General features: G+C 39.6%; 2 protein-coding genes across 2 annotated transcripts; both read right to left on the bottom strand.

The window, feature by feature from the left end:
* Positions 1-2,236: 2,236 nt before the first annotated feature.
* LOC140947102 (uncharacterized) lies at positions 2,237-13,523 on the bottom strand. Its single transcript, XM_073396182.1, has 6 exons — positions 12,828-13,523; positions 7,931-8,180; positions 6,540-7,325; positions 4,557-5,763; positions 3,590-3,840; positions 2,237-2,615 (listed from the first exon to the last, which is right to left on the bottom strand). Exons 1-6 carry the CDS (start codon positions 13,376-13,378, stop codon positions 2,340-2,342), a joined length of 3,321 nt encoding a protein of 1,106 aa, XP_073252283.1. The 5' UTR covers positions 13,379-13,523; the 3' UTR covers positions 2,237-2,339.
* Positions 13,441-17,879, bottom strand: LOC140947104 (uncharacterized). Its single transcript, XM_073396184.1, has 3 exons — positions 16,921-17,879; positions 14,312-14,864; positions 13,441-13,549 (listed from the first exon to the last, which is right to left on the bottom strand). The coding sequence occupies exons 1-2, from the start codon at positions 17,840-17,842 to the stop codon at positions 14,344-14,346; spliced, it is 1,443 nt and encodes a 480-aa protein (XP_073252285.1). The 5' UTR covers positions 17,843-17,879; the 3' UTR covers positions 13,441-13,549; positions 14,312-14,343.
* Positions 17,880-23,045: the final 5,166 nt, after the last annotated feature.

Here is a 23,045-nt window from a genome sequence, read left to right as displayed (position 1 = left end):
ATTCAGCGGTTTCCAAATTTAGGTCATAATTTATGCGAAAATGATAAGCAAACTTTACACGGATTATATCTAATAAACTAAGAGATTCATCTCTTTATTTTGGGCATCGTTATAACAGATGGGGCCTTGCAAGTCAGCAAAACGCTTTAGGGCCTTGCAAATGCGCGCGATTTCGAGCAAAGCAAACATATAGAAATTATAGTTTTCGCTATTTGTTGACGTTTGTCAGCGTTTAAGAGTCCTTCTCACGAAAAAAGCATTTTCTTAAAAATTCGTAGTTTTTTTCCTTCAAATTTTTTCAGGGCCACAATTGATTAACTAACTACACGGACTCTGAATTTCATGGTCATTGAAAAACTGTGACATTATCTTCTGTAAGCCCAAACTTGAGTAAACGTTGAAGATTTTTAGCGTTTTGGCTGAGTTTGTGCTTTGGGAGTTGTCTATTGTTTCTAGTCTGTCATTATACAGCATTCTTGTTCAGCACGCGTGCAATGACCACGCTTGGCTGACTTCCGAATGCTCACCGAGATATGATGATTTTGGTTCAGTGAGACAGGCCAGCGCGTGATACATAGAGGTTTAACTAATTAATCAATTTAATCAATTCTTGTGCCTTTGCAAAAAAAACAAGAAGTGCTACACACTAAATCTACTAACTATTACAAAAATATCATTTTTTCATAGGTTTAATGCAAGCCAATAATTAAACTAACTCGTGACGGGAATATCTCGGTGAGCATTCGGAAGTCAGCCAAGCGTGGTCATTGCACGCGTGCTGAACAAGAATGCTGTATAATGACAGACTAGAAACAATAGACAACTCCCAAAGCACAAACTCAGCCAAAACGCTAAAAATCTTCAATGTTTACTCAAGTTTGGGCTTACAGAAGATAATGTCACAGTTTTTCAATGACCATGAAATTCAGAGTCCAGGTAGTTAGTTAATCAATTGTGGCCCTGAAAAAATTTGAAGGAAAAAAAACTACGAATTTTTAAGAAAATGCTTTTTTCGTGAGAAGGACTCTTAAACGCTGACAAACGTCAACAAATAGCGAAAACTATAATTTCTATATGTTTGCTTTGCTCGAAATCGCGCGCATTTGCAAGGCCCTAAAGCGTTTTGCTGACTTGCAAGGCCCCATCTGTTATAACGATGCCCAAAATAAAGAGATGAATCTCTTAGTTTATTAGATATAATCCGTGTATAGTTTGCTTATCATTTTCGCATAAATTATGACCTAAATTTGGAAACCGCTGAATTTCTCGAATTGGGTCTCTGCGATTTTGGTGAAACTCTGTTCAGCGCAAGGCACTAATGCGCACTATGTGTAGCCGAGAGATTTTCACGAAAAAATGCCGGCAACAGCAGATTTTCGACTCAGACCTCAAAGGGGCGTGGCATTATAACCACGTGACATTTACTCCGATCGCCCAAAATTTTATGTTATATTGTAGATTGATCTATATGTTATCCATTCTATGTGTTAGACTTACGATAAAAGTAAAGGTGGGGATACCAGAGAGCTTCAAAGTAGGATGGTACCCCCTCAAAAAAACTGGGTCGAGTCACCTTAAAAACTCCCTAATATTTACGCAAGACGTGACCGATGCAAGCTTGAATACCTGTTGTAAGCTCAAGCTTGTATTTTTGGAAAACTAGCGCCTTAAGCTTTCGGGAAGACAGTATTTTGAAATCAGATGGGGGTTTTATATCAAACTGAAAGTTTCCTGACTGCGTGCATTTTTTTGTGCATGAGCCAGACAATCCGTGATCGAAACAATCGGCCGTCGTGTACGAACTCACAAAAAGAACTCGGGAGAAACTGTTCGCCGATTGGGCACAATAATACAAAGCATTTTTTGTGCCCAATCAGGAGCCGGTATCCGCTTGAATTTTTGGAAATAGCTCGGTGAGAGTCGGTACCCAGGGGCTCTTTTGCCCGTACTTGAAAACTTTCGACCCGACTGAATGCCCCTGGGTCTCCGAGGATGCAGCAGGTAATGTGGTCCTTCACAAATAAATCCTAGAATAGAGTGAATTACCTATATTACCTAAGGGGACTGGGTATGAATTTTTTTCACACAGAAAATTTTCCTTATACATTAACCATATTTAAATGTCTTTTTGTACCGTCACAATAACGTTGGCGAATTGCAAACATGTGAAAAAAGGAAGCGTTCAGTATAAATGGACAAAGAAGTTTCTTGCTAACAACACAGCAAATAAGGGGACAACTCAGAACTCTGGCAACTGAAAGGTGTAATTGCTCAATTTAAATGACATGAATTTGGTAACGCGAGTTTGGAAATCTTACATTGCAGAGTAATTAGACATCTTAGCATCCTTCAAGTGGAATAAGACTAACATAGTGAAGCTCGTACACGTGACCCAGCACAAGCCGGTTGCTACCAGTGACATCATACTCTGGGCAGATTATAACGTCATGGTGATGCGGCAGACTGCTTATCACATGAACGCATGTTTCAAAGCAGTTTGCAGCACCATGGAGAATCACATGATCACCCCATGTACCATCTGCCATCATGGTTGTAAGGTAAGCATTCCAAGATGAATATCCATCAACAAAGTGGAACAGATCCGTCCCATCCGGCTGTAAGAGAAAAATGCTGTAGTTACTAAAAAGACGACAACGCTCATTTCTAGACGGTTCTTGTTCAGGAAACTACGCAGTCAGCTCTCTCCACCACAGACCCCGTGGGGGGAGGGGGGGGGGCGCTCAACAATTTTATATGGGGGAGGCTCCGCTCCGAGGCCCAACCCCTTACCCTTTTATACACCATTGTTGACAGAAAAGGTTCACCTTTCGTATACCTTCTATTGACAAATGGTGCCCCTTTGACATACCTAGTTTAGAACTTTGCATCCCCTTTAAAAGGAATGCAAAGTTGAAACTGCTGAGCTGTAAATGCACCATCTTTTTTATGAATAAATCACTAAACCAGGAAGTTTTCTTGTTTCTTTTACATCCATGAAATGCGTTTGTTAGCCCTTTTTAGTCCTTTTACAGACCCAGATGACAGATTTCCTTACCATTTTATATACTTTAACCAATAAAGCGCTTACCCTTTCATAAACCTGAAGTCTGAAAAAGGTACCCCTTTTGTGCGGAGCCTCCCCGTATAGGCCATTATAGTACTCCCCTGGGCCACAGACACCGTTAGTAGGCGTACTCTAAAATACGTGTCCGCCTCATAAAGTTTCAAACAAAATAAATAAAGAACGATAAGGACCAACTCTATATGTCCATTAGCCTCTCCAAGCGTTTAATAGTGTGGATGACGCAAAAGAGAAGTTAGCAGGAAAAAAGCTGCCGTAGTGGCAAAGTGCTATATCCGTCAAGTCACAGGTCTGTTTTTTTAAACGTACGCAAAAGAAGCTTAACGGCCGAGGCGAAAAAAGGAAATGTTCCCCAGTCCGTTTCCATTTCTGCTTGGGCTTCCGTTATTTGATTTATATTGAAAAGAAACCCTCTTTATTTTCTCCCTTTTCCACTTCGTTCAGCCTAAGTTGCTAGTATGAGATAAATAGCTTGACAGCTTTAAGGCACTAAAAAAAGACACTAACCAGCCTAGGGTTGTCCTTGAGGTACTGGACAACAGTTCGGCGTAACTCCTCATGAGTGATTTTAATTCCTTTGATGTGGTCAAGTTGTTCTGAAAGTGCAAAAAACATGCAGTTTCCATCCCCCTGATTGTCAGAAATCACAAAACCTTTCTCCAAAGCAATCCTCTTTAAATTCAACGACAGCTCAGTTTTGCTGGCCTCTCTACGCGCTTCCAGCTTGATTTTTTTAAGTGCAAGGAAAACCAGTTCACCTGCAAATGATAGAGGAAAAATCCAGAATGCGAAAGGTTATTTCACGTCAGTTTAATATAGCGTTTTCACATGACGTCATGTCGGTCATACTAGTGTTCCGAAACAAAGAAACGGCGGCCATGTTTGTGTTCCAAACCAATCCTGTGGGAGTTGAACTCTTTTCTTATATAAACACTTTATTTTGTTCCAACAAATTGGCGTAGATGCTCGCCACATGAGTGAAAACGCTCTATGGGAGATAATACACTGGTCCAAACAAAAACCAATTGACCATTTTAAATTACGGTGGTTTCAACAGAACATAATGAGAATGACTCAGATCGATCCCACGGCTATTTGTTTAAAACCAGCTAGCGATGATCGAATTTGAGAGACGTTTGCGATATCCAGTAAAATGACGTCAATAGTCTAGGATATCGCCAGAAAAGGGGACGGCAACTGAGAGGCCCTGGAACGAAGTTGAAGAGAGAAACTTAACATTCATCGAGGTAGGCATGTTTTTCAAGTATGAACTATATTGAATGGATAATAAAACAATAATTGGATTGGGATTTCAAATGATGTGCAAAATTATGCAGATCTCGTAGGGTGTTATCCGCATCGGCCAGCATCCTCCACAATCTACAAAATTTTTCAGATCATACTCAGCGCTCATCCTAAAACTGTTCATTTAAATTATCGTTACTTTACTTAGGGTAAGAATTTGATTTCTTACCATAAACCATCTTCCACATCGTGTCAACAAGGGATTTGCACTGTCTCTCCCAACTGAATCTCTCTTCATAACTTCTTCGAAGTCTTTGAATTTCCTCAAGCCGCTGTGCCCTAGATTTTTGATGGATAGCTGCTATTGCCTTTGCCCATTGTTTGGGGTCATCTGAATCAATCACAAATGACTCGCCCATTGGAAGACAACGCAGTGCTTCTCCAAATCCAGAGTTTCCACTGACCAGAATGGGAAGACCGGCTGACATGGCTTCCAGTGCTGTCAAGCCAAAACCCTCAGTTCTTGAAGGCATGATGGCCACATCAACTTCAAAAAACAACTCTTTTAATCTTTGCTTGTCTTTCAAGAATGATCTGACAAACAACTGGTTTCTTCGAATGCCCGTCTGGCATAACATTTCCGCGACTTCATCCTGCTTTCCATCAGGTGCACCAACAAAGATCAGACGGTAAGAACTGTCCTTCAATTCAACTATTGCTTGAGCGGCAATGTCGTATCCTTTGAGAGTGAAGTCTTCAAAATCACCACGGCCAAAGGTTAACACCTTGAACTTCGCACTCGCTCGCGTAGTAGCATGCTCAACATCTGAAAACTCTTTAAAGGTGCCTGGCATCAGCTGGAAGACATCTTGATGAGATGAACTCAAGTAGGACGAGAATGCTTCTGTCAACTTGGGCCCAACTGCCACAACGAGATCTGCAAGTTGGCACAGCTCAACTTCAGCTCTGTTCTTTCCTTCTCCCTTGGTAATTGCGCCAGGATAGTTCTTATACAATGCTAGCTCTTCAGGTTCGGTGTGCACCACCTGAACCCACTTGCAACAATGAGACTCTTGGATGATTTGAGCTTGTTTACCAAGCTTTGCGCCATGACCAATCACGACCTGAATGTCAAGGTTTCTTGGTGGAAAGCTCAGCCAATCAAGAGGATCACTAAAGCCAGGGCGACGATGTACTTCCATAATGGAAATGTTATGAGCCTTGGCAGCTCTCTTGTCATCTTCACCGCACTCAAATTGAGGTACAATAATAGTGACTTCTACGTTTGGTTGTTTTGCCAAATGTATGGCAAGCGTTCTGTTGATTGTCGACAAGCCACCCTTAGATGACCCCCACTCATTAGAAAGGAGGGAAACTTTTAAGATTGAAGGCTGTGCATGACGTTGTGTTATACCAGAAAAGGCTGAATGCAATTCCTGAAAGAAAACCAACATTGCATATTTCAAAATAGCACTTTTATATAGGGTGCTGTCTAGAAAGCGTTTGAACCAACATTTGTAAAACCTGATTCCATCAAATTAAAGATAAGGTCAGCTTAAGAAGCAAAACAAAATCATGACGAGTGAAAAAAAAAAAAAAAAGGCGCACATCGCTATAAGACCTTCAGGCCAATAGATACAATCGTGATTGGCAAGGTCATACACGTTAAAGCTATAAGCCCTATAAGGCAATGTTGCTCCAAGATTGGAACATCAATGCAATACATACAAAAGATAACGTACGCCATGCACTTTGCTATGCATATGGGCATTACAATACACATTTAACAATAGAGTTGATAAGATCAATAGGTTAATGTAACGAAACTCACAGACTGATGTTTCAATGCTGGCCATTCACAAGAGCAAACTGATTAAGAACTTGGAAAGTCAACTTTGCTGTTATCAACTTAAGTGATAGTATCAGTTCATGCTAAATTGACAATGCTTATTGACCACAACTTAAATTTATGTAATAACTCCCTCTTTTCCATTATTTTCTCTTTCACTTGGGAGAAGCCGTGTCGAAGAATAAATAAGTCACATTACACCAGACATCATCCCTAAAAAGACTACGTTCAATCTTTTCAGATAGTGATTAAAGCCTCATCGTATGGTGCCTTAATTTTAACATAATTACCCTTCGAGGTTATATTTCTCTTCAATTAATTTTATGCTACCAGTGTTGCTTAGAGATTGTATTTCATTAGTACCTCGCTTGTTGACAGTGAGAACCATTTTTCCAGGCCCTCGACTGTGAGAACTTTTTTTGAAGGTTTCTTTTTGCACAAAAGTGGGCCACCTTCTCTTATCTCAAGGAGATGACGACAGTCAACATGTGCACATGCCTGCTGATTATGACCACTGCACTTTTCTAGCTGACAGTATGGACAGGCGACACGAATCTGATACTGCAGCCCACGTAGATAGAGCAGATCCTGTGACAAAGATTGAAGTGTTGCCTCCACAAACTCACGCACCTGAATTGCAACCTCACTTCCTTTATCCCCTGAGACCTGCTGATCTTGGGATCTTTGCATGACAAAAAACTTGATGTACTGTTTCTTGCAGAAAAGAACTAAATCATGGACAGTTCGTGTCCCAATGACGAACCATGCTCCATTTCGGTACAGGGTAGGGGGCTGAGTTGGACCAGCCTCAGAACACCAACGAACAAGTCGAGAAACAAGCCGTGTAAACAACCCATGGGGCACAAAACCAGCAACAAAGAAGACATATAGAGGACAGGGGTCAGAGTGCGAGGGTACCATGGCACAGAGGGAATCAGGTGGCACTTTGAGTTGAGATGGTACAAAATACTTTTCCTCTGTTTTAACAGGTGAGAACTTTGCAATCAAGCCAAACTGCTCCATCAAGTCTAGAATGTCATCTCTGACAACGCCCTTTAGAAGAAATTTGGAAAACACATGCTCAACTAAATCCATGCTGAGGACACCGCTTTCTCTCAGTTTCTCCCAGTGCTTGGAAACCTTAGGGTCCTGAAAGATAATAAAATGAGGAGTGATTACAGAGTCTTTAAAAAGGAATCCAGGTAGCAGAGAGCTAGTTGTGGGCGACCATAGGAGCCCGCAATCCCAATCTCCATGTTGCTTTTACGCGTGCGTGGCACATAAGTAGCCAGCATTCGTTAGGACTTCCACTAAGGATGGATGGAATGCACAGAACGCAATCTGAAATTCATGAGTAACGAGAAACTTGCGCAAAACACAGCGTTGGAGCAAGAGCATTTTGACCCTCCATCGATCTCTCCAGTAGAGAAAGCCTAGTATCAGGTTGAAACTAATAGTCCTGAATATTACATGACCGCGCGGAGATACGAAATTTCTCTTCGAGTGTGAACACGAAAAGAGAAATTTCGTATCTCCAAGCGGCCATGTAATGTTCTATCTATTATATAAACACCAATAAAATACCAAACCATTTCACTTGAATATTTTTTTTGCTGCGAAAGGAGCGATTTATTATGTAGCCATAGCAACGATGATCTCTTCACTTGTTATTTTCACGTATGAAGATATCATGTTTTCGCGTGAAAGCTCACCTGGTATTTCATTGGTGTTTATACAATAAACGTTTTTCTTACCATTTTATCAAAATGTGGAATAGTGATCAGCTGCCTGAACAGGTCTATCAGCCACTTGGCACTCAGAATGACTGTGCTACAGTGCTTGATAATTATCCCCATGTCATGATAAAAATTCACCATGGTAGTGAACTCTTCCTCGTCATTAACAAAGCACTTATCTTTGGCATAGGTTTGAAGTTCCGTTATATTTAAATGACAAACGTCCTTGGACTGTAAAGCATCGATGACCTTCTCAAAGTTGAGCCACCTAGTTTATAAAAAAGGAAGCACGTAATAGTATTCATGTCACTAAGAAAAGCACCTGCTTTGACTAATTGTGCAAAAGCATGCACACATTCCAAAACAGAAGGGTAAACTTCGGATCACTGACTCGACGCCAAGATAGTGTCACTGTTTAGTACACCGCACAGTCAATTCTGTATTAAAGGAGCAGTGTCTCAGTCACCAAAGTTAATAGTAACTTCTTTGACCCTTTCGCTCCTGGGAATTTCTCCGAAAATGCCGTTTGAAGCTAGTCAAGCCGTTTTCCGGTCACTTTCTGACTATAAAAAACCAAAACTACCCAAAATGCTGTTTATAGGTCGACAGCTTTGCGCCCTTCTATTCAAGACGCAAAATATAAGCTTCTTAAACTCGGGCATGGGCATGTGCAGAAAGAGATTAAAAAGTGACACAACAGTTTCAAATTAGTCTCAAAACCCTAAAAATAACATTACAACTGAAGGGAGAATTAACCCATTAGGTCTGAAACGAAGGCCTCAAATCCCAAATTCTTCCAACGGAAATTCTCATTCAAAAGACTAGAATTGTCTTTTAATATTTTGTATCACTATTACTTTATCTCAGAGTAAAGAGTGAGCTTGAATGTTGTTAGACAAGAAAAACCGTATTTAAGAGCCAATGTCTGTAATTTTCGAGAATCGGTTGACAGTCGTGAATTTTTGAATTTCTTCATATTTCGCCCAAATAATTTCTATAGTACACTAATTTCAAAAATCACGTTAAAACTTGCAACTGCTTTTTATTTTTTCAGGAATCAGGCAAAGTTTGATAAACTCTAAATCGGCGCTCTTTCGAGTACGAAATTAGCGAAAATTGAGCATTTTCTTCGCGCTGGTACATAAAAACGGAATGATATCTCTAGATGAAATCAAGTCACAAAACAGACACACATTTTTACTTTATAATTCAGCAATTAACTTTAAATAAACCGTTTAAATGTGACTGTATCGGTCGCAAGAAGAAACACGGTTTCAGCACTTTTCAAAAATGGCAAATTTGAACTAACTTCACCATCGTAAAAACCCAGTTGGTACATAGAATTTCAGTATGAAACAACAACTGTATTGAAGGATATCCTTTGCTGTTGTTTGTGTTAAAATATTTCTGGCGGCATTCCAAATGCGCACCTTCGAGAGACCAAAACCTGAACGGTATTTTGACACCAGGAAAGCACGTGCAACAAGCAAGTTTCGACGCTTGGAATATTAATCCTTCGCAAACATAAGTTACTTCGACATTTAAACCCTAGTCAGAGTTGTAACGGTTTCAGACTATATTCTGGCGTTTCTGTTCGGTTTAACATGATCCCTTTCAACTGATTTTTGCGATAAACCATAATGAAGAGACACGAATACGCAGTTCAAATCACAGTTAGTAGGGGGGAATATTGTCGAAATACTCGCTTGCTATAGTTTTAATCGTATTGAAACCTTAAAATCAGAAAAGTTATTTACTTACCTGAACTTAAATGCTAGACGGGTTCACAGTACCGCTGACTAAATTCTGCATCACGGCAGAATCAAAGTTAAGTTTGTATATGTTTTCAATCTGTCAACACGAGGGAAGATGACATTCCGGAAGTGCGTGACGCGTAACGCGCCGGAAAAGAAATTCCTGGTAGAAGTGTTTTACGGTGCAAGTCTTTGTTGTATGTTCGTATAGCATCTCGCACATATTCAAACTTGGTTTGTGGCGCCTGTGGCCCCAGTAATGCTGAATTTATTGCGATCATAGAAAAGATGTCGTGAGTCACTTGGTATGTTCCTGACTTGTTAGTCACATGAGTATGTAGGGCAATAACCAAACATCGACCCTACCATGCTAATGATACAAGTAAGGTTTTCTTCATTTACGTTAGGTGATCTTTGTTTGATCCCCCAAAATTGGCGCATGACTGAAATAAGAGTTTTTCCACATCACCGCTAAATGTTTGGTTCCGGGTGGCGGTGCAACAAATCACGTGGTACCGTTCTAGATCAGCCTACTGGCTGCTCATAGAGGGGTCCATAAAGGCACATCGATTGATGACTCTGTATGGCCTGAAGAAAATAATATACGCAGACGTTTCGGCTGAGCGACGAAGGTGAAGCTTTTACACTCTTTTTTCGTTTCGAAAATAGACGAGCACGCGAGAGGTCTCAGGTGACAATGCTAACGTCATGAAAAGTCTAATTAGCTTGTTTAAGTTTAGGGCAGGAGGAAGAGATGGGTGGGTTGGTTGGCATTGGGTTCTCCATTAGGATCAACCCTACACATACAAAAATTCATGTCTTTATCACTACATTAAGAGCTAGCAGACTTTGTTTGATCCACAAAATTGGCGCATGAAAATAAAATTTTTTCCTCACCACCGCTAAATGTTTGGTTCCGGGTGGCGGAGCACAAATCACGTTGTAGCGTTCCAGAACAGCCTACTGGCTGCTCATTTTAAAGGGGTCCGTAAAGGCACATTAATTGATGACTCTGTGCGGCCTGAAGAAAATTATATACGCAGACGTTTTCCGAGCGACGAAGTTGCTGCCTTTACACTTTTTTTCTTTTCGAAAATGGCCACTAACTTCTCTCCTCGCTCCTCGCCGCTAGGCGGTCGTTTTTGCCTGAGAGATACCACTTCGAAGGAGTTTTAGCGCGCAAGTCACTGCTGGTGCAGACCTAGGAAAAGGGCATTCTCCATCTGAAATTTAAATAGAAATGAAAGGCCTTTTTGAGCCTTTTCTGTCTTTTAAAATGGCTGAGGCATTTTAAAGCATTTTTTCATTTACGCGACGGATTTAGGCGTTATGAAAAAAAACTTGTCAGTGAATTGGTTTATTTTCTAGAGTGCGAACAAGTGCCGGGGGGTGGTGGCGGACAGAGCCAGGTGACTGTTCCTTTTTTTAGGCGGGAGCTAGCAGTACGAGCTTTCTGGCCTAAGGCCATACTATGTAGACTGGCCTTTAAGGGCCTCTGTTCGGGGGCGTGGGATCAGATAAAGTACAATTCGTCAACAGCAGGTTGAGGTCTCACCAGAAGATGCCCTTGCTGCAGAGGAGCAAAGCAATACCTTTCAGTAATTTAAACAAGTTAAATACTTGTATTTCGCTTATCAAATGTGTCCATTGTCCATTGTCGATTTGTGGTTTTTCAGGAACGTTCTTTTGCGGAGCATTGGCCAACTTTCTTTAAACAGTTTCACTCGTTTCCATTTCCCTGCTCTACCTTCATGTGGCATATGGCGTACGTGTGTACCTAAACCACTCAATTCATACAGAGGTGATCGATAGAGAAGTCTATACGCCAAGCGGGGTTAAGATTAGTTTATCACAAGCAAAGGCTCAGAAGGCTAAGTGCAAATAAAAGAAAACTAGTGTGAAAAGTTTTGCAGACTCGGCTTAGTAACTCTATTTGTTTTCTTTCTCTATTTGAGTTTCGGCTGGTACATCCTAAAATCAAGTTTGGTTCCACATGTTTTGGAGAATATAAAATATAAAACTAAAAAAAAAAACAGTGTTAATTGTCATTTTATTTTTTCTTGTACACTCGTGCGATGATTCATCCTTTTCTGTACGGTTGCGTGACCAGACTCAGATCACACACGGGCTTTCATCACGCAACACAGCATTTAGTACGAGGCTAAACGACGGAAGATTTCAGTAAACTGCGGCCACTTGCAGTTGAACGACTGTGGTAAGTAAATTCTTAGAGATCTCGAATCCCATTTAGAGCTAACACGCCGTTTCTAGCGGCTTTATTTTAGGTGCAGAAACTCAAGGTCAATATTTACACTCAATGAGGACTTAATCTGAGCGTCGTCTTTTTCAGCTACTTGCGTGCAATCAAATGCAGTGTTAATCTACTTAGTTTTTTTTTATAACTATCAAATTGAAAAGCGTTTTTCAAAAGATTTTAAGAGCTTTCCGTAATGTGCCCCTTGTAAAAGAAGATAAGTTTGCAAAAACTTTTGTGTGCTTACAGTCGCGGCTAGCTTGTTTGAGCGTTCCAACTTGCGAACTACCCTGCACCTTTCGGTGTCTCAGCGACGCACTTTTGTAATGCCGCCAAAAATTTTTTATAACAAGAAACGGCAAAGGATGTGCTTTAAAATAGTGTTTATTTCATGTTGAAATTCCATGTATCAATTGTTTTTTTCAATGGTGAAGTTAGGTCAAATTTGTCATTTTTGAAAAGAGCCGAAATATCGTGTTTCTTCTTGCGGCCGACACAGCCACATTTAAGCAGCTTATCTAAAGGTAATTGCTGAATTATAAAGCACAAGTCTATGTTTGCTTTGTGACTTGATTTCATTTAGAGATATCATCACGTTTTTATGTACGAGCGCGAAGAAAATGCTTAATTTTCGCTAATTTCATACTCGAAAGAGCGCCGATTTAGCGTTTTTCAAACTTTGCCCGATTCAGGAAAAAATAAAAAGCCGTTACAAGTTTTAATGTGATTTTTGAAATAAGTGTACTATAGAGATTATGTGGGCAAAATATGAAGAAATTCAAAAATTCACGACTGTCAACCGATTCTCGAAAATTACAGACATTGGCTCTTAAAAATTTGGCTTAATCCTGGGTTAAACTTAACCATCGTTCGAGGAGGAACTGGGCCCTAGTCAATAATGACTTACCTCACAGGTATACTCTCCCCCATGTATGGCTCCTGTTTTAGCACTTCCATGATTCTGTCCTGTAGAGCTTGAATGTGATCAATGTGTTTATCTTGTCTGAAAACCCTTTTGATCTTTCTTTGAAGTGATCTTGTAGTGTTGTCAATGCTAAAGATAGGCCGCACCACGTGTCCTTCATAGTCCTTACCAGCAATTGCCCTCTGTATTTGTGATTTCATTGTTGCAATGTCCTCAAATGGTTTGTCTGCATGGGTGCCTACAATGATCACTGGTGGCCGAAGATGAGGAAGCTTTCCTTCCGCATCGTCACAGGTTTCTCCTCTCACCTGTGTTATGCTATGCACTGTGGACAGCCAAGATAGTAGATTCTCCAAATTTGTTTCCCCATTTGGGTTTTCCAACATGAAATTATGACTTCCTTGTCTCACACAGGGTTGGGCAGTGTCATGCAGTGATTTGCTAAGGTTGCACACCAAAATATATATCGCACGTGATGTTAAAAATACAGGATGAGATGCATAATACAGCTCTTGTCCAGCAAAATCCCACATTTCAACACTGAAAACAGATTCTTCTTTGACACCTTCACCTTCCACATACTTTATCAACTCAATGGCCTGCTCCTGGATTTCATCTGGAGGTGAAGCAGTATCAATCAATAACTCACGATCAGGCTCTGCTGATGCGAGTCCAATAACACTGTCTACATTTGGATCGAGAACCTGCAAAATTGGTATCAAAAATAGAAAGAAAAAAGAATTTAACTGCATGCTCATTTTTATGAATTCTTGGCAATTAAATTTATTTACTAATTTATACAATCTACTTCATCAAGATGAGTAATGGAGTTAGGACACAGTGCGAGTCAGCGAGCCATGCGAAAGAAAAATTCAAAAAAATCCAAAAAGCAGTAACAAGAAAAAAAAACCCGAAAGCTAACCGTTGTAAATGAGTGTTTACCCCTAAAAGGCGTAGAGCGAGTGCTTAACCCTAATCAATGAAAGTCGACCAACACTACGTAATTCTGCAAATAGTCCAACGGCAAAACCTCACATGCCCTTACAGGGAGCTAAGCAGGTAACATCTTTCATGCATTTACAATTTCATAAAACTCTATTTTTTCCCATGGCTTGCATGGCTCGCAGATTGTCCAGACCCTGAGCAGTTGGTACGTATATACTGCGATTGGCCAGTTTAGGGGGGCTGCAAATTCTGACACTTGTTTTGGTTGTAATTCATGATAGAAGAACATCGTAAAGCTGATCGTTTCATGTCATTTTGTGAAATAAGAGGTATCATAATTGTAAAAAAATATTTTGAAGACTCATATTGCATAACCATGATCTTGGACACTCGTGTTTGGGATTTGTCGGGCACCCATCATCGATGGCTGTCCTGCTTGAATTGAAATCTTTTTTTAATATTCTCTACTAACCACATATTTTCAAACTGTATTCTCCGTAAGCTCTGACGCCAACACTTACTTTCAAATTGAAACTCCTAACTTACAGTTGTCCTAGTAATAAATAAGATGATACTGGTGAATATGAGGATTTGACTTGGCCCAAACCTGGTTCACAAAGGCATCTTCTTTCTTTTCCCCCGCAGGATCAGCAATATTCTGTTCCCCATTCTTGTGACCATCATTTGTACAGTTGCTGCCATATTTTAATTCACCTTCATTCTCCTCCTGAATCCAATTACGACTAACTGGAACACACAGCTTTTCCACAATCATCTGTGCCACATCTTTAGAGCATCCCAGCAAACCATGTTTACTCTCATCAATAGGTTGCCAATCCTTAAATTCATCAACATCCACTTGAAATATTGAAGGATCCACTTCAATTCCTTCAGTACTTTTTTCTTTTGGATTAAATGGTACACCAATGAGAGACTTCTTCAAACTTGTTTTTCCTGCCCGATCCTGACCAATCAGCAATACTCGACCACGGTAAACATTAACAGCTCCATCTCTTAGAGCGCTTTGATAAGCAAGTTGTGCTCTTTCTCCTCGTGCCTCAATTTCTGTAGGGACTTAAATGATAAAAATAATGAAAATTATAGTTTAATTCTTTCTACCCAATCATTGCTGACCTTTAATTAGCAGAATGCACAACCTCTGTAAGTTATCAGGGTAACTGCAGGAGTTGATTACGATATCCTTACAACTTTAATGACAGGGGAGGCGGCAGGAATAGAATGAAGTCTGATAAACACCATTTTTGGCTTAGTAAGTTACACTGTCTGAAAGCTTTTTGAAATTGCCCATTTTACAGTGACAGTTGGAAACGAGGCTGGAGTCTTCTTGCTTTATTATGTAAATCATGTTGTTGTCATGCAAACTAGTAATTTAAAGCAAAATTTACATTATAAAAGGAAGGAGGTTTGTATCAAAACAAGGTCAACCTCAGCCTCACGTTCTCTCAAAGGTTAGGACACCAAGCCCACAAGTGTAAAATGGGCTACAGGTTGTAGCTCACACACAGTCAATTATGCAACTTATGCTACTGTGTCATTATAACATGGAAGAGGTGTACAAAATCAAACCCTATCAACCTTCAAATAAAAGTTTGTAGTGTCTCAGAACTCAATAGATGATCACCATAACTAAAAAAAAATATATAAGATGAAATAATAAACAGTTATTCCACGGGGGCGCATTGGATATTAGATCGTTATAAGATAGCCAGCGAGCCGTGTTAGCGCCAAGTGGGCTATAATCATCTCATATCCAGCAAGTGAAAAATGCCCACAAAATACCGAGAATGCTTCCCGCCTATATTTGTAAAAACAACCGATTTTTAGCTTGTTTTTAATTTCGACTAGGCTTGGATAAATTCTGCTCGTAAAATGGCTTCTTCTGCCTGCCAGCAGTGCTTGTAAAAATCGTTTATTTTGCTCAAAGTTCTGCTTGGACACCATTATTCTCACAAAGATAGAAGAAGCCTGGGCCTAACCCCTTAAAAAAAGATATTCACTATGCATAGCAAAAATGTAATTCATCTTACTTTTAATGTGAGTGTGTTGTAGGTATTAAATAATCAAATTAATCACAAGGTACTTTCCATTTGTTTTTCATTTAGGTTTAAATTTTTCTTACAACTCTTATGCATATCATTAGTACCGCTGATTTTCCCTTATTCTGCTCAAATTTTGCTCGAAAATGCCTTTTTCTGCCAGCAGAATGTTCCCCCAGAAATTGTTATTCTGCTCGAAATTCTTCTAGCAGAATTTATCATGCAAGCCTAGAGCAGATGCGTACAGCTATTCAAAGAGCATGGTATAATGGCTCATATACCATGATGGCTAAGGCAATCAGAGCTGTAGAATTGCATTATCCAATGATTCAGTTTTTGATAATAATTATTATTGTTGTAAGGAAACATCGATTACATGTATATCTGGGTCATACTTATCTACCACAAACTACATGTAGGGTACTGGGGCCCACTCAGCCCTGCACAGTCTACTTCCAAATAGAATTAAGGTCACTTAACAGTTTTGCATTATTATTAGGGCCATTTATACAAGGAAAAATAAGACACGTCTTACATAAGACGTGTCTTAGATAAGACACGAACTGTACCATTTATATGAGCATGTCTTATCTAAGACGAGAACAGCTCGTATAAATGGTTCGCGTCTTATTTCTGTTCTTGACTCGTTTTCACGTGAATGTTGCCCGTAGCAACCGAATCCAACGTGGCACGCCAAAAATTAGCGTATGCGTACTATGGGTTCGCATCCTATGTAAGACGCGAAGGTCATTTATACGAAGTTTTTCTCGTTTTAGCTAAGACGCGTCTTATCTAAGAACAGGTGTTAAGGGCTGTTCTAAAATAAGACGCGTCTTAGCTAAGCCGCGTCTTATTTCAGACGAAATGTGCCGTTTATATGGAAAGTTCGAGTCTTATTTAAGACGCGTCCTATGTAAGACGCGTCTTATTTTTCCTCATATAAATGGCCCTACTGAGTATTTGGTAGAATTACTTATTGGCTATAAGAAACAAGCAAATTACTCTAAAATATAAGATGTTAAAAATATTTTAAAAAAATTAATAGTATTTAGTGGAAATAAGTCTGCACTCACCCATAATATCAGTGTACTTTTTTCGTTTATTCATTGATTCCAGAATAATTCTTATTGCATCAACAGTTAAAGGATTACCACCGACCTTTAGTCTATTCAGATTATAGGCCAGGTCATTTAGCTCAGCTGCAGACCCTAACTCAGTTAATCTGTTACCAGCCACATTCAACCCCTCAAGCTTCTTCAGCCTCAGAATACTGCTCGGTAAACAACTCAACTGGTTATTTTTCACATTCAAAGTCCTCAACTCCTTTAGGTCACCAATCTCGGGTATTAATGTTGTTAATCTGTTATAATTTAAATTCAGCCCCTTTAGCTTGTTCAGCTTCTGTATATGGGTAGGTAAACCAACCAACTGGTTGTTGCTCACACTCAGCTCCCTTAGCTCCTTTAAGTCACCAATCTCAATGGGTAATGCTGTTAATTTGTTATCATCTATGTAGAGCCTTTCCAGCTTGTTTAGCTTTAGTATACTGGTAGGTAAACCAACCAACTGATTCATGTACACACTCAGTAGCCTGAGCTCCTTCAGGTCACCTATCTCATCAGGCAACTTGTTTAATCGGTTCTTATGCAGGTAGAGCAATTCAAGCTTGTTCAGATTCTGTATACTCATAGGTAAACCAGACAACTGGTTGTTACTCACAATCAGCTCCACCAGCTTTTTCAGGTCACCAATCTCATCAGGTAGCTGGGTTAAGTGATTGTGATCCAAGTTGAGCATTTTAAGATTTTTTAACTTGCAGATACTTGTTGGTAATTCTGTCAGGTTATTTTCATTCAGCAGAAGTACTCCCAGTTCACTCAGTTCAGTGACTGCATCAGGTAACCTGGAGAGTCTTTTCCTCCGCAGATCTAAAACTGCTTCTCCTTGAGCATCATACTCCATACAAGCTTTCAGTTTCTCATAAGAATGTTCCATTTTTTAAATTCAAGAGCTCCTGTCCCTTGTAACTAAGAAAGCCTAGAAACAGACATTTCAAACATAGATAAAATTAACAATATGATGAATGCCAGGATCAAGATTTTTTTAACTCAACCCCACCCTTCTAATTACCGCACACAGCATGGGGTTGCAAGAGGTACGAAAAGTAGGTCACAAGGAAAGAATTACACTCTTTAACTAGAATCTGAACTTATCCACAGATTTCCAATAAAAAGTCTGTATTTGCAGGCTAATAGGCAGCTTAAGCAACAACGATGGTGACAAAAACAAGAATGGCCAGAACACATGATTTAGATTAGCAACAACTTTGCATGTGCATCATGCTTTTTTTGTACATTTCTTTGCTGCCATAGCAGGCAACTACAACAGGAAAATTCCTAATTTACATTTTATGGAGGACGTGAACACAGGACAACAATATTAGTTTATTTTCCTTTTTCTGAACTTATATAATTCAGCTCCAAAAATTCTCCAACACGAGACAAATTGAACAAGGTAGAATGAAGCAATGTACATGTTACAGGTCAGAATGACACTCAGAGGGAGAAACTCAAAACAGATATAAATGAGAGACAGTTGAACTATAACAGCAAAATGAAAGAGAGTAGAAAAAGAGGTCCAAAATTTCACGTTGATGAATATGTGTCAATTAAAATTGATTCAGTGGACAAAATTTCACCCCCTTCATCCAAATGTTATAATTGGCAAAATAACTGAAGTTGAAAATGACTATGCCAAAATCGTGACCAAGTTTGGAAGGCTGAAAACTTATATTTCAACAAACAGGTTAAATAAATGTACAGCAACAAACATTCAGCTGGACTTTAGTACAGAAATAACATGATTTATGCAGACTCCATGTCATTTCTCACCTCCACTAATGATCGAATTCAGAAGTATTCGTCGATGTCAGTGGCTTTCCCCGGACAAATCCATTGGTGAATTCTCTATAGTATATAAAAAATGAGTGCTCTGCTATGGTTTAAGGTCTATAATTGAGATTTCGGCTTGTAAGTAGTTCAGCTCCACAAGGTTTGTTTAGATATTCCGGATGCACTTCTCACTATCTGTTTCACCCGCGTGTCTTGTGATATGCAAATCAGGCAAACCAGCTAAGAAATGGTATGAAATACACATGTGCATTAGCTGACTGTGTCCCTTTAAATGAAAATGAACTTCAATTTGTCATCTAACATGTAATGAGCAATTTTACAACAGTCAAATCTGAGATAATTGTTCAAATAAAGCTTAATTATTAAGCTTCGGTAAATCCAAGCGCGTCCATCCCCCCACCCCACCCCTAGAGAATGGAATTAATTTTGTTATCTTGTTGGTCTGGTGGTGGGGAGTTTGTCAGAAAACCTCTGCATAGGGCTGGGGCATTTGTCAATTCTTCTAGAAGCAGGTAACATTGTTCCTTCAATAATATTTTTTAAGTGAAATATTATTTCACTTCAAAAATATGCCTATTTCAATTGCTTTAGATATTTCTATAAAGAATATTTTTAGTATGCTTTAAAAAGATTTGTGTGGTTTTTGCCCCATTGACCACCCTGCCCCACAGTATTTTTTGTATCCCTCCAAAAAACTGCCTCTGCCATCATGATCAGTTCGCACATGAAAGAAAAACAATCAATGCATCATTTGAAGAGTCTAAAGGAAAAGACACATTCTTTGAAAGCAGAAAGGCCTAGAAAAAACTCTACGAGAAATTTGAAAGCTAATATAAACTTTGTGTTTTGTGTGATCAATGTGACAATTAAAACTTTGATGGAACGGTTCCATTGACGTGATGAGTAAAATGTTAAGCTCATCGGTTGTTTGATTATCATTTACTATTATTTTAAATACCTTTGAAAATAAGAAAGGTATTATTCAAATTCTAGTTTACCTTTTTTACAATAATAACTAGCGGCTAGGAGCTATTTGAGAAGGGTGCTTTATGCATTTTGATGAGATTGTTACAGATTTCCTATAAATATGGCATTTGCAGCTTAAATATTACAAGAAAATGGAATTTGGGTGGGTAGGGAATTTGCTAACCTGCGTATAGACGTCCCCCTTCCCTCAGAAAAAATCGGGAGAAGAGATGTCTGTGAATGGCTGTCATTAATTTATTGCATTCTCATTTCCCCAGAATGTTGGGGAAAGCCTCTGATTGGTTGTAATGTTAATGCCATGATATAAATAATTTCCGGTGTTTTGATTGGTGAATGAATCGCAGAATAAATTTCCCGGGGAAAACCTCATCCTTTGTGGACAGCGTACTGCATTAATTTTATATTTGTTTACTTGTATTTTCGCTTTCTGAAATAGGCATGTGAAGTTAAGACAACCGATGTTTGCTGCACCAGTTGCGGGTGCATCTGTTCTCTGCTGGTTTCTATCATAAATAAAAGAGAAGCACGTACAGAACTCAACGCCTAATCAGAGATCTTATATCTAGATTTTAGCGAGGACATTGTGTGGAAATCTTCGGCTAGCCTGTGTACAGACATCCCCTGTTGTCTGTACAAGGCTCATTCAGCCTACATGTGCTGGTCATGACTAGTAGAATTAGGCAAAAGTAGAGCTAAATTATAATTTCTTGCTGAAGAGAAGAGAACGATCCTTTATGTGAGACCTACTTGAAATCGTCGAATTCCTGCATAAAATGCTTGACTGGAAATGTAAACAGCGCTTCTGAGATCAAAATTCTGTCAAACCAAAAACCACAGGAAATCGATGCAGAGTAAACAGACTGACTTTATAAGCTAAAAAAAGACCAAACAATGTGTAAGAATCTTCCAAAGCACAGTATACTCGTTATAAAATTTTAGCTAGATATTCCAGTTAGAGCCTAGCTTAGCTATAAAGGATGAGAACATCCAAGAGCATAAAAAACAGCGTATCGCTCTAAAAGAGTCCAGAGTCGTGTTGTTTGTCAACACCTTTTTAACCGTCAGAGATAAAAACAAAAAGAAAATAATTTATACAAATGTTTAGCAGAACACAATAACGACAGCGATTCACAGACGTCTCTTCACCTGATTTTTTCTGAGAAAGGGAAGACATCTGTACACAGGCTGTTTCACACTTTTTAAAGCCCCATCAGGGACTTTTTCCATGAACTGCCTGGCCCCACCGCGGAGCATTTGCATCTTTTCCTAAAAAATTGACAAATGCCTGACAATTGCCGACAGGGGGAATAAGCATGCTTTCAATAGACCTTGTCATGGTTTCGACGTCATCTTGACGAGTAGGCAAACGTGTGAGAAATTACAGTGTTTGTATGACAATCTTATATGGAATAATTGCTGTAAAACAGCTGTTTTGAAAAAAATGTGAATTGTAAACTAAAGCTTCCCTCCTAAGGATTCTACTGAAAAAAATTGAGGGCGTTCCATGCGCTAGAAGACCTAAAACCACGTTTTTAGATTTTCTATACATTTGTCTGTAAGAAAATCCCAGGAAAAGTTACAGACAAATATATGGAAAACCTAAAGCTAGCCTGCGAAAACATCCATTTCTCCTCGCTCTTCGCCGCTGGGGACGTTTTGCGTGGCAGAAATTCCATACTGATGACGCAAATCAATGTTTACATAATAAATCCGGTAGTCATGGGGTTCCAAACACAAATTTGTCCAATTTTACGTGTCTTCTGGTCGATTTTGGTAAAGTGTTGTTCATCTGCCAACGAGCTCCAGCAAAACTCAAACGCTTCTTCTAGAGAAGAGTATATTCCACAAATATTAACTGTTTTGCTAGAGATTCTTCGCGTTTACATTTGACCTTTGTGGTCTTTTGTCTTTTGTCTGTCATTCGTAAACAATAGCTAAAACAATGTAACTACTTCGTCGACCAATCAGCGCTTCTGACCGGATTTCGGACAGATTTTACGTCATCAGTATAGAATTTCTGTCGCTGAGTCGCAGACGTTCCTCCTCGCGAAACGTCCTCAGCGGCGAAGAGCGAGGAGAAACGGATGTTTTCGCAGGCTAATCTAGAGCAAGCGTCTGAAGAAACTTAAGCACAGGTACGCCTCCAAAATTTTTTAGTACAGTCCTTTGCTTTGTAGCTTTAGTTTACAATTTATAATTTTTTCAGAACAGCTGTTTTACTGAAATTATTTGGCATTAGATTCTAATACAAACACTGTAATTTCTCACGCGTTTGCCTACTCGTCAAGATGGCGTCGAAAACCTTGACAAGGTCTATCGACTGAGTCGTTATTCAGCTGACCAACTGTTTGTGATGACAAGTGCACTGGCCTGCTTACTAACACTCGGAGTAACATGATTCTGAGTTCTAAAATATCGAAATCACACTTAGGTACACACGCTTTTAGACTGAAACTTTTGCAGCGACATAAAACTAAAGCTACTAAAGAATGCTTTTTTAGTGACTCTGCAGCGCGTTTGAGTGCGCTAAGAACGTGTTCAGTATCAAACTTACCCGTTACAGAGACACGGCTGCTGATCTAAAGAAGAAAGCTATTGAATGTCCCCTTGTTTATAGCAAAATACACACTCTGTACTCCTTTGCTCTCCAGATCATCGACTACTTAACTGGAAGAAAACACCCCAACTGAAGACTATATGATGGCTTGACATGAAGGACTACCCCCTGCTGGGTCAGCTCCAGGCCCCTGTACGTAAATCGCAGGACCTCGCAAAGGACTTCGGGGAAACGGCAAGATAAGGCAATCGAGAAGAGAATTTATAAATCTAAAACTTTTAGGCAATATAAAGAAAAACAAAACTGCAATAACTAAAAAGAAAAGGAAACGAAAAGAACAAGAAAAAAAAAAAAAAAAGAAGCGAAGGGAAATAAGTTTTGCCCGGATTCGAACTCGGGACCTTCGACACGCCGGCCCATATCTTCGGCACTAGGCCACATGGAAGAGAATTCGGGCGCGAGAGCACGCGCGAGGGAGGAGGGAGGAGGGGAACTCCTGCAAGCAAATTTCGCCTTCCCGCCTGCTAACGGAAAAAATAACAAAAATAAGGCAACTGTGAATGACTAGCTGTCAAATAAGTCTGGCCGCGATGCACGTATTCTAGTAGACTACAAGTAGTCCCCCATTTTTCCTCAGGGATATTAGAGCGCCTTTTCTCGCGTGGGGTGATTTTCACGCCCGCTCGCGTTTCGCTCGCTCTACTATTCCTGAGGAAAAATGGGGGACTACTCGTAGTCTAGT

The sequence above is a fragment of the Porites lutea genome, chromosome 8 (genome assembly GCF_958299795.1).
Source record: "Porites lutea chromosome 8, jaPorLute2.1, whole genome shotgun sequence".
NCBI lineage: Eukaryota > Metazoa > Cnidaria > Anthozoa > Scleractinia > Poritidae > Porites > Porites lutea.
Note: the sequence above shows the minus strand (reverse complement) of the source record. Positions and strands in the feature narration are given on the sequence as shown.